Source organism: Carcharhinus amblyrhynchos, chromosome 3 (assembly GCF_965287045.1).
Source record: "Carcharhinus amblyrhynchos chromosome 3, sCarAmb.v2.hapA, whole genome shotgun sequence".
Classification (NCBI taxonomy): domain Eukaryota; kingdom Metazoa; phylum Chordata; class Chondrichthyes; order Carcharhiniformes; family Carcharhinidae; genus Carcharhinus; species Carcharhinus amblyrhynchos.
The window spans coordinates 64,253,380-64,265,536 of record NC_137326.1 but is presented as its reverse complement, the minus strand read 5'-3'; the positions used below and the strand labels follow the sequence as shown (position 1 = coordinate 64,265,536).

The window sequence follows — 12,157 nt, the reverse complement described above, 5'->3', positions numbered from 1 at the left end:
TAAGAGATTGGTGGATAGGTTTATGGACGAAAAGGGATTGGTTTAGATTAGTGGGTCAATGTTTTTTTTTAAAAATAAGACTGGTCGGCGCAACATTGTGGGCCAAAGGGCCTGTTCCGCGCTGTAATGTTTAATGTTCTATGTTCTATGTTCTATGTTCTAATGCTGGATCAACTGTACCATTTCAGCCTAAACTACAACAGCAATGAGTGTTTGACAACAAGAACTTCCACAAGGCCAAGTGTGCAGCACAGTTTGTCACCAGCACACTGCTAAACAGCAGTGAAAACTGGAGTGTGTATCAGTGATACAACAGAGCACAGGAGATATTCCATCATCCATTATATTCCGGATTAGAGGCATTGGCAGGCTTAAAAGGGGACAAATCTCCAGGTCTGGATGAATAATGCCTCAGGCTATTGTGTTAAAGTTTATTTATTAGTCACAAATAATGCTTACATTAACCCTGCAAAGAAGTTACTATGAAATTCCCTTAGTCACCACAGGCTGGAACCTGTTCAGGTCAATGCATCTAACCAGCTTTCAGAATGTGGGAGGTAACCAAAACACCCAGAGGAAACCCATGCAGACACGGGGAGAATGTGCAAACTCCACACAGACGTGACCCAAGCTGGGAATCGAATTCTCATGGGAAGCAAGAGAAGAGTTTGCAGGGGCTCTGACCCAAATGTTTAATTCCTCTCTGTCCACAGGAGAGGTGCCAGACCGCAGGAGAACAGTTAATATGGTTCCGCGATTTAAGAAGTCACAGCTGGAGTATTGTGTGCCGTTCTGGTTGGAAGGATGTAATTGCGCTGGAAGGGGTGCAGAGATTTACCAGGATACTGCCTGGGATAGAACATTTAAGTTATGAAGAGAGGTTAGAAAAGCTGGGTTGTTTTCATTGGAGCAGAGAAGACTGAGGGATGACATGATCGAGGTGAACAAGATTATGAGAGGCTTGCAATGAGTGGATAGGGAGAAGCTATTCCCCTTAGTTGAAGGGTCAGTTATGAGGTGGACATCGGTTCAAGATGAGAGACAGGAAGTTTAGGGGAATAGGAAGAAAAACATTTTTACCCAGAAGGTGATGACAGTCTGGAATGTAATGCCTGGGAGGGTGGTAGAAGTGGGTTACCTCCCATCCTTCAGAAGGTACCTAGATGAACACTTGGCATGTCATAACATTCAAGGCTTTGGGCCAAATGCTGGTAAATGGGAGTAGGTGGAAGGTCAGGTTTTTCCTCGTGTGTCGGTGCAGACTTGATGGGCCAAAAGGCCTCTTCTGCACTGTATAATTCTATGATTTAGTGGCATGATCGTCGAATGAAGTTCTGAAGCAAGCTGCGCAAGCATTCAGGTTAAAACTCCTGAAAAATCCACTTTCATCAGTGTCCAGTTGGTCAAAAACCAATTCCTTCACCAGCCCCTGTTTTCTCAACTTTCAAATGGCTATTGTCTGAGAGGAGGACAAAGAAAATATTTCACAGAAACTCTCCTTGTGGTATGACAGAATTGACATTAATAACTGGGAGGAGCTTACTGCCAATTGTTCACCACAGTGATGACCTGTCCATCACGCTGCTCCTCGTCCAGTCTAAATGATGGGGCACGGCAATGCAGGAGAGGGAAAGAAAAGAAAGACAATCCCAAACCCCCCACTGCCTGATGGGATACCCTGCTCTATGAGCTCTGTGGGTGCAGAGCAGCCTGTTCAGTCACAGGAAGATCCAAGGTAGAAACTCACAAACTCATCTTCAAACTGAAGGACATTCAGGAGGGAGTGCCTCTGGGAGTCCTCATGGCATCCAGTCAAAGGGAACTTCCTGCTGATTACATCCTACTGCCACTGCCCACTCAGCTGATGAATCCGTACTCTACCGTGTTGAACACCACTTGGAGGAAGCATTGAGGGGTGATAAGGATGCACTCTGAGTGGGGAACTTCAGTGTGGGTCAGCAGTACCACCAAAGACCGAGCATGATGTGTCCATATGGATATAACTGCTTGAGTGGGAAGAAGGTGAGAGAATTAACACGAGAAAAAAGCTACTTGCCCTCATCTTCACCAATATACCCATCATAGATGCATCAGTCCATGACAATATTGGTAGGAGTGATCATTGCACAGTGCTTGTTGAGACAAAGTCTCAACTTCACATTGAGGATACCTGCCATCATGTGTGGTATCATCACTGTGCTAAACGGGATGGACTTTGTACTAATCTAGCAAGTCAAGACTGGATGTCCACAAGGTGCTGTGGCAGCAGCAGAACTGTACTCAACCACAATCTCATGGCTTGACATATCCAGCCCTCTGCCACCAAGCCCTGGAATCAACCCTGGTTCTACGAAAAATGCAAAACGTCATGCCGGGAGCTAGGCACACCAAAAAATGAGGTGTCAACCTAGTGAAGCTCCAACTCTGAACTACTTGTGTGCCAAACATCATATGCAGCTAGTAATAGATAGAGCTAAGCGATCCCACAACCAACGGATCAGATCTAAGCTCTGCAGTTCTGCCACATCCAGTCGTGGTTGGTGGTGGACAATTAAACAACTCATTGGAGAAGGAGGCTGCACAGACACCCTCATCCTCAGTGATGGAGGAACCCAGCATATCGGTGTAAAAGATAAGGCTGAAGAATTCACAACAATCTTCAGCCAGAAGTGCTGACTGGGTGATCCATCTTGGCCTCCTGTGGAGGTCCCCAGCATCACAGATGTCAGTCTTCAGCCAATTTGATTCAATCCATGTGATATAAAGAAACAGCTGAAAACCTTTAGTTGTCTGAATCCTAAACCTTGGAATTCTCTCCTTAAACCTTTCTTTAAAACACCATCTAAAACCCATCCTCGGTGAACCCTTTATCCCCTGCACGTAGTATCTCCTCATGTGACTTGATTCAGGTACTGTTTGCTAACACTCGCTGGGCTATTGGCCTATATTGGGGGTGCTATATAAACGTGAATTGTTGTTGTGTTACACCTCGCTGCTGCTAACTGCACTCTTCATCCTACTACAGAACATTGGACTCACCATCAATGGAAATGTCCCGCAACTGATTGGGAGAGAGGTTCATTGTGTTTATGGGAATGGGGAGAAGATGCCAGCCACCCTGTATGAAAACAAATCGAGCCAATCCCAGTTGGTGCACTGTCCGTTCCTGCAGAAAAACAAATATTCAACCTTCCTGCAGGATCAAGGTATGGAAATTCAGCCCTCTGAGTGTGAGAGTTAACCAATTACTGCTTGTTAATAGAGACAGTTTGGAGCTGTGTCGGTTCCTGTACCAGATACTGTATCAGAGCCTGCTGATGATTCGATAACACAGACCTGCCTCAAAGAACAAGACTGGGTGCTGAATGTTTCTGGATACAAGGTTTTCATGGAGAGAGAGAGAGAGAAAAGGAAGGGGGTGGGGGCTGGCAGTATTTATTAAAGAAAGCATTATAATACTGGAGAAAGAGGATGTTCCAAAGGGTTTAAGGGCGGAATCTGTCTGCCTAGTGGTAAGTAATGACAATGGTGCAATAACATTGATCAGTGTATGATATTGATCAGCAACTAGTGGCAGGAGTGTAGAGGAACACATTTGTAAGCATCATAGACTAGTTAATTATAATGGGGGACTCCAATCATCTAAATATGGACTAGGATAGGAATAAAAAAGGAGGGCAAGTGTTCCTGGAGCATGTTCAAGATCATTTTCAGCAGTATGTTTCCACTCCAATGAGAGGACAGGCACTGGTGGACCTGGTTCTGGGGAATGAGTTGTCCCAAGCGTATTAAATTTCAGTGGGAAAGCAGTTAGGGGACAGTGAGCATTATATCATGTGGTTTGGGTTGGCCATGGAAAAGGACAAGAAGGAATCAAGAACAAGGAAAATTTACTAAGGAAAAAGCAACTTTGAATGGATGAACGTGCATCTGGGTCGAGCGAGTTGGTATCCAAAAGACAGTGTGTGAAACTGGCTACCTTCAGAGAAAAAGTATTGCAGAAATGTCAGGTATTTTTTCTTGAAGGGGAAAGGAAGGACAAAGAAATCCAGGGTGCCATGGATGATGAGAGATAGAGTTATTTTCGCATTCATTCAAGGGATTTGGGCACCATTGGTTATACCAGTGTGGTAGGGTGGCTCCTTTAAGGGGCAGGTGTTTGTGGGTCACATGACCTTTCTGGGGCCTATCAGTGTGTGGAAGCACAAGAGCCATCACTTATCAGGTGTTTGAGTACAGGTCGCGGTTAGAGGAAACCTTTAATGCAAGACCAGGAGTCAGTGGGACCAGACCTGTACCTGTACTGAGCTTATTTGTGTACTGGTTTATCTTTCCTTCAATAAATCACTATTATGGTTCAAGACTTCCTTGTTGTGAAACCCAGCGCTACAACAGACAGTATTTGTTACCCATTTCTAATTGAGAAGATGATAGTGAGTTGCCTTCTTGAACGGCTGCAGTCCATGTCGTGTAGGTACACTCACAGTGCTGTTAGGGAGGGAATTCCAGGATTTTGACACGGCAACAGTGAAAGAATGGTGATTATTTCCAAGTGAGGATGGTAAATGACTTGGCGAGGAACCTCCAGGTGGTGGTGTTCCTGTGTATCTGCTGCCTTTGTCCTAGATGGTAGTGGCCATTGGTTTGGAAGGTGCTGCTTGGTGAGGTGCTGCAATGCATCTTGTAGATGATACAAATGGTTGCCATTGTTCAGCAGTGGTGGAGGAAATGAATGTTTGTGGAAGGGTACCAATTAAGTGGGGCTGCCTTGTCCTGAATGGTGTCTAGCTTCTTTAGTGTTGTTGGAGCTGCACCCATCCAGGCAAGTGGGGAGTATTCCATCATACTCTTGACTTGTACTTTGTAGATTGTGGACAGGCTTTAGACAGGCAGGAGGAGTGTTACTCATCACAGAATTTCAAGCCTCTGACATGCTCATGCTCTGGCAACCATAGTATTTATTTTTATCCAGTACAGTATGTGGTCAGTGGTAATGCCCAGTGCTGGAGGGAGAGAATGGATGGGACACCAATGAACAGAGTTGCTTTGTCCTAGATGGTGTTGAGCTCCAAATGTTGTTGGAGCCGCACTCACCCAGGCACGTGGAGAGCATTCCATCACACTCTTGACTTGTGTCCTGGTTAACGCTGGTTATTTAATATTTAGATCGCACGGTGTCCTGGTTAACGCTGGTTATTTAATATTTAGATCGCATGGTGTCCTGGTTAACGCTGGTTATTTAATATTTAGATCGCACGGTGTCCTGGTTAACGCTGGTTATTTAATATTTAGATCGCACGGTGTCCTGGTTAACGCTGGTTATTTAATATTTAGATCGCACGGTGTCCTGGTTAACGCTGGTTATTTAATACTTAGATCGCACAATGTCCTGGTTAACGCTGGTTATTTAATATTTAGATCACACAGTTTCCTGGTTAAGGCTGCTTATTTAATATTTAGATCGCACAGTGTCCTGGTTAAGGCTGCTTATTTAATATTTAGATCGCACAGTGTCCTGGTTAACGCTGGTTATTTAATATTTAGATCGCACAGTGTCCTGGTTAACGCTGGTTATTTAATATTTAGATCGCACAGTGTCCTGGTTAACGCTGGTTATTTAATATTTAGATCGCACGGTGTCCTGGTTAACGCTGGTTATTTAATATTTAGATCACACAATGTCCTGGTTAACGCTGGTTATTTAATATTTAGATCGCACAGTGTCCTAGTTAACGCTGGTTATTTAATATTTAGATCACACAGTGTCCTGGTTAACGCTGGTTATTTAATATTTAGATCACACAGTGTCCTGGTTAACGCTGGTTATTTAATATTTAGATCACACAGTGTCCTAGTTAACGCTGGTTATTTAATATTTAGATCACACAGTGTCCTGGTTAATGCTGGTATTTAATATTTAGATCGCACAATGTCCTGGTTAACGCTGGTTATTTAATATTTAGATCACACAGTTTCCTGGTTAAGGCTGCTTATTTAATATTTAGATCGCACAGTGTCCTGGTTAAGGCTGCTTATTTAATATTTAGATCGCACGGTGTCCTGGTTAACGCTGGTTATTTAATATTTAGATCGCACGGTGTCCTGGTTAACGCTGGTTATTTAATATTTAGATCGCACAGTGTCCTGGTTAACGCTGGTTATTTAATATTTAGATCACAGTGTTTTGACGGTTGCGATTGAGGTATTGAATCGTTTGATCGTGTGGGGGAATGTAACCATCTACGATTGTGCAAGGACTGGACAGCTTCATACAAAGACAGCGTAAGTAAAACTCACTTCTCATCTATCACTCTGTCTGCCCATAGCCCCAAAGCAGGAGGAATCCTCCAATCACTGAATCCAGAGAGGGGGGAATCCTCCAATCACTGATGCTGTGCATTTGGAATTTGAGTTAGATTGGATTTGTGAATGGACACTGGGATCTGGGAATTGGTGAATGAAGACTAGTATTTGGGAGTGGGGATGGACTCTGGGGAAGGAGACAGGAAAGGAATTATACACAAGGATTTGGAGCTGAAGTCCACCATTTGGCCCCTTCAGCCTGCTCCACCAATTGATGATGGCAATCTGGTTTTGTCTTATAATCCTCTCTGCTGTTTGTCTACATGCTGGAACTCTCGACTCCCCTGTCTAACTCAGTCTTGAATATATTCAATGACCCTGCCCCCAGTGGTCTCTGAAGGAGAGAGTCCCAGACTAACCAACCTCTGAAAGAAACAAAATTCTCATCTCCGTGTGAAATGGGAGTCCCCTTATTTTTAATCTGTACTCCCCGGCTCTAGTCTCTTCCACAAGGGGAAACATCTTCTCAGCATTCACACTCAAAATTTTGTATGTTTCAATGTAATCACCTCTCATTCTCCTAAACTCCAAATTCCAGCCAATCCAACTCTCCCTCAGCCTTCCTCTCAGGGATAGATACTGGGAATGGAGATTGGGATTGAGAACAGAGGCTAGCATTGGGATTAGGAATGGAGAATAATTGTGGATTACAATTGGGATTGGAGGCTGTGAACGTGGTGGAATGACAGGATGTTATTGATACATTTTATGTTTAAGGGAAGTGTTGAAAAGTTCAGCTTATTTCGAGAGGTAGTCAGTGTGTCTGCTGAAAATGCAGCTCAGCTGATGGGAGAACAGAATAATTACTCACTGCAACCTTAAAAATGGTTATGTAAGTAGAGTTAATGGACTTCTGCTTACTTAAATTCCCCTGGGATTTCAGATCAGAGTGTTTGATAGGGTCATGTGATATTATGGTTTATGTGCAGTCCTGCATCTGCAGAAGAGAGAAACAGGCTTTTGCAGAGAGGAGTTGGAGTTTGGCTGTTCTGGCTGAAGTTAGGAGAATTTTGCAGGCTTCTGAAAGCTTTATATCACTCTGAAAACTCCAAGGTTGTCTATATCAATTGTAGCAAGTATATTTGTGATTGCTAACTATTTCTAAAGTGGGTTTTAAATCTTATGATGAATGTTGCTTATTTGGAACTGAAATAGTGATAAGCCTGAAATTAAACTTGTTTCCTTTTCATTTTTTAAGTGTTGTTCAACGCTTAATAGTTAAGTTGCTTCACTTGATATAGTTATATTTAAACTGTGTTATTAAATAAAGCCTGGGCAGCATGGTGGCACAGTGGTTAGCACTGCTGCCTCGCAGGACCAGGGACGTGGGTTCAATTCCAGCTTTTGGGTCACTGCCTCTTTGGAGTTTGCACATTCTCCCCCTATCTGCATGGATTTCCCCTCACAGTCCAAAGATGTGCTGGTTAGGTTGATTGGCCATGTTAAATTAATTTGAGTATCAAGGGGGTTCGCAGGAATGTGTGGGGTTATGAGAATAGGGCCTGGGTGGGATTGTGATAGGTACAAACTCAGTGGGCCGAATGGCCTCCTCTGTACTGTAGGGATTTAGGGATTCTATGAAGTTTGTTTTACTATAAAAGATCCCTAGTTTGTCAGCAGAATTACTCCTGGACTGAAGCATCCTGTCCTCACATTTATGCCAAATAGAAATATTTTTGGGGTCTAGTCTGGCTTCATTCTGGGATCCTAACAATGGAGACTGGGATTGGAGCCTAGGATTGGAAATGAAGATTGTGAATGAGAACAGAGGGCCCCATTCTCCCATTTTGAGGCTAAGTGCCCACGCTGATGGAAAAGCAGAGTGTTTCCTATTGGCGCTGGGGTTCATCACCTGAAAGATGCCCATCATCTCATTTTGAGCAACCTGCTGTTCAGACACCAGGCTGCCGTTTTGAAATGGCTCCTGATCTCCACCCAAAAAATGAAATGGTGCCCCGCCCCCACACACACTGAACAGGGGAGCATCACTAACCCCTTACCAAAGAGGGGCATCCTCCCCCAACCCAGAAATAATGGGTAACCTCTCCCCACACACTGCAGACCTGATGGTGACCCAATGCACCCCTCCCCCACTCAGGCTCCCTACCCCTCAAACTCCCTACTCAACCTTCCTTCAGGTCACATGCCTTGGTAGTGCCCTTGGTACACTGCTTCTTGCCACTGACACACTGGCTTGGCGCCTCAGCCCGAGGGGAGGCCAGGAGCTAGGTCCATTGGCCACTTGCCTCTGCAATTGCCAGACTGCAGAGAAAGGGTTGTTCTAAACCGGTCCTGTGGGATTGGTTGGGCTCAGGCTAAGGAATTCCAATGGAGCCCTTTTATCTCTAACAAATTCAAGTGCAGTGCTTTGAGAGAGATTCCATTGACATCTCAATAGATTCATGAGTTGGGTGAATCCCAACAACCCTCACGTCCATCAGGAATCCTGATTTTTGATCAATGCTACATTACCAGTTCATTCGGATTCTCCCTGGACATCTGAAGAGTTTGGAGGATCAGGCCTGGAGACCGGGAACAGGGACCGGAGACTAGGAATGGGGTCAGAGGTGACTGAGGAACGTGAATGAGCCTGAATTCCATTTGTTAACATTGTGAAATGTGGAGTCTGCGACTATAGATGAATCTATTCTTAATGTCAGAGACTGCAGCCCTCTGAACATGACCTGGAGTAACCTAGCAGCTGGCTGTTCTCACAGTAACACTGACATCATTTCAGACAGACCATAATTTACAAGCAGTTCGTTGTGAAACATCAGGCAACGAAACAGATCCCAGAATTGGTGCCGTTCTCCTGGGAATGGGGAAGATTACAGGGTTGGTTGATAAATGTGAACATCATTAAGTGACGGGTAAAGTTGTAACCAAGTAATTTTTTCCAAAGGTCAGTAACATGCCATCTACAAATCCAGTAAATACATCAGTGTGGGTGTGTATGAAACAGCAGCCATCCCTCCCTGGTGTTCCATGAAAAATGCAAAGCCAAATCAAAACTACACTACAAAAGGAATGTTTTATTGATTTGAGTTTTTTCATTACAAGCAGATTATTTGGAACTGTGAAAGTTGAGAATGTGTTAAAAAATACACAGTTTCCTGACCTCCCTCCTCTGCATGAAAGGTGTTTCTGCTTGGGCTTTGAGGGGGAGGTTGAACTGAGCTAGAAGCCATGATTTAAATTCCTGGGTTACACTAGGATCTCCCGCCTCTCGGTGTTTGTCCCAAGCCTCGCCTCCCTCCAGCGTAGTGTGAAAAGGAGAGAATCTTCCTGATTACTCAGCCAATCGCTGCTGGCAAGCCCATTGCTGATGCAGCCAATCAGCAGTGACAATGAATGGGGTCAGACTGGTGGAGAATGATTTTGAAGCTGATTCCAGACACATTGTTCCATCACGCTGGGTTTTAAAAAATCACAGTTTTTTAAATTGAGGAATGTCACAAAGTCATAAATGATTAAAAATATGACTTGGATTAGACTTGAGCCCATCTCATTGACTTGAATTGACAGCGTCAGTCACAGGGGACTGTAAACACTCACTTCTCCTGATACATATTCATGATCTAGGTCGTGGTGTGCAGCGGACAATTTCAATGTTTGTGGATGATATAAAAGTGTAGAACTCCAAAAGGACATAGACAAGTTGGTGGAGTGGGCAGATCGGTGGCAGATGGAGTTCAATGTGAAGAAATGTGATGTATTTTGGTAGGAAGAACATGGAGAGACATCTAGAACAAGAAGTAAATTATTAAAGGGGTGCAGAAGCAGAGAGAGCTGGGTGAATATTTACATAGATCATTGAAGGTAGCAGGACAGATGGGAAGAGCAGTTAGTAAAGCACATAATATTCAGGGCTTTATTAATAGGGTAAGAAGGCTCACAACACCAGGTTAAGGTCCAACAGATTTATTTGGTAGCACAGGCCACTAGCTTTTGGAGCGCTGCCCCTTCATCAGGTGAGTGGGAGTTCTGCTCACAAACAGGGCATAAAAAGACACAAATTCAATTTACAAAATAATGGTTGGAATGTGAGTCTTTACAGGTAATCAAGTCTTAAAGGTACAGACAATGTGAGTGGAGAGAGGGTTAAGCACAGGTTAAAGAGATGTGTATTGTCTCCAGTCAGGACAGTTAATGAGATTATGCAAGCCCAGGCAATTCATGGGGGGTTACAGATAGTGCGACATGAACCCAAGATCCCTGTTGAGACCGCCCTCATGTGTGCGGAACTTGGCTATCAGTCTCTGCTCAGCGACTCTGCATTGTCGTGTGTCGTGAAGGCCGCCTTGGAGAATGCTTACCCGAAGGTCAGAGGCTGAATGCCCATGACCGCTGAATTGTTCGCCAACAGGAAGAGAACAGTCTTGCCTGGTGATTGTCAAGCAGTGTTTGTAGCATTGTCGTGGCGTCTGCATGGTCTCCCCAATGTACCATGCCTTGGGACATCTTTTCCTGTGGCGTATCAGGTAGACAACGTTGGCCAAGTTGCAGGTGTATGTGTCATGTATCTAGTGGATGGTGTTCTCATGTGGATGATGGTATCCATGTCAATGATCCAGCACATCTTGCAGAGGTTGCTGTGACAGAGTTGTGTGGTGTTGTGGTCACTGTTCTCCTGAAAGCTGGGTAGTTTGCTGCAGACAATGGTCTGTTTGAGGTTGTGCGGTTATTTGAAGGCAAGAAGTGGGGGGTGTAAGGATTGCCTTGGTGAGCTGTTTGTCCCACCCCAGTCCAACACTGGCATCTCCACATCATCTTTATTAATAGCAGCATAGAGTACAAGAGAAAGGAAACTATGCTGAACTTATACAAGGCACTAGTTAGACCTCAGCTGGAATATTGTGTACAGTCCTGGCTGCCACACTATTGGAAAGATGTGAACACATTGGAGAGGGTGCAGAAGAGGTTTACAAGAATGGTCCCATGGATGAGAAGCTTCAGTTATGAGGATAGATTGGAGAGATTGGGACTGTTCTCCTTGGGGAGAAGGCTAAGAGGGGATTTGATAGAGATGTTCAAAAGCATGAGGGGGCTGGACAGAGTAGATAGGGAGAAGCTGTTCCCATTGGTAAAAGGATCAAGAACAAAAGGGTACAGATTTAAAGTGATTTGCAAAAGAAGCAAATATGACGTGAGGGAAAGCTTTTCCACCGTGAGTGGCTAGGATCTGAAATGTTCCACCTGGAAGTGTTCCAAATTTTTCTCTCAATCATGACATTCAAGAGGGCATTAGATGATTATTTGAATAGAAACAACGTACAGAGGTACATGGATAGGGCGGGGAATGACACCAAATCATGATTCATGTTTGGAGAGCTGGTGCAGACATAATGGACAAAATGGTCACCTCCTTCTGCATCGTAACAGTTCTGTGATTCTGTTGTAAACCTTCTGTGATGAAGAATCAGAGAAAGAGAATTAATGTGAAACAGATTTAGAACAGCATAGGGGAAAGATGCTTTCCTCAGCAATATTGTAGAGCTGAGATTGGCAAGTCAACTTACTAACAAGTACTGAGGCCAACATTGAGGAACTGCTTGGGTCGGGGAATTGTGGGAGGACAGAAACGGCAGTATTGGTTTTCTGGGCTTTTCTCATGCTCTGTCTGACAGCCCAGGCACTGCGTTTGTTTCCTTGCTGGCTGCATTGGCGTGTTTTTGTGGGATGGCATGGGGGGGGAGGTGTACGTTTAATCTCTGGGGCTTGGGTTAAGAGTCTCCTGTCCCTCAGCGGGTGCCGAGGATAAATGGAGCTCGCTTCTGATGGTCCAGATCCAATC

General features: G+C 44.4%; 1 protein-coding gene across 1 annotated transcript in view; it reads left to right on the top strand.

Annotated features, from left to right (window-relative positions):
* plxnd1 (plexin D1) overlaps positions 1-12,157 on the top strand; it is a 176,737-nt gene that overhangs the window by 62,918 nt on the left and 101,662 nt on the right. The window contains exons 6-7 of the mRNA XM_080184802.1: positions 3,026-3,206; positions 6,174-6,282. Of these exons, the coding sequence (XP_080040928.1) occupies positions 3,026-3,206; positions 6,174-6,282 (290 nt within the window). The remainder of the gene's footprint in view (positions 1-3,025; positions 3,207-6,173; positions 6,283-12,157) is intronic.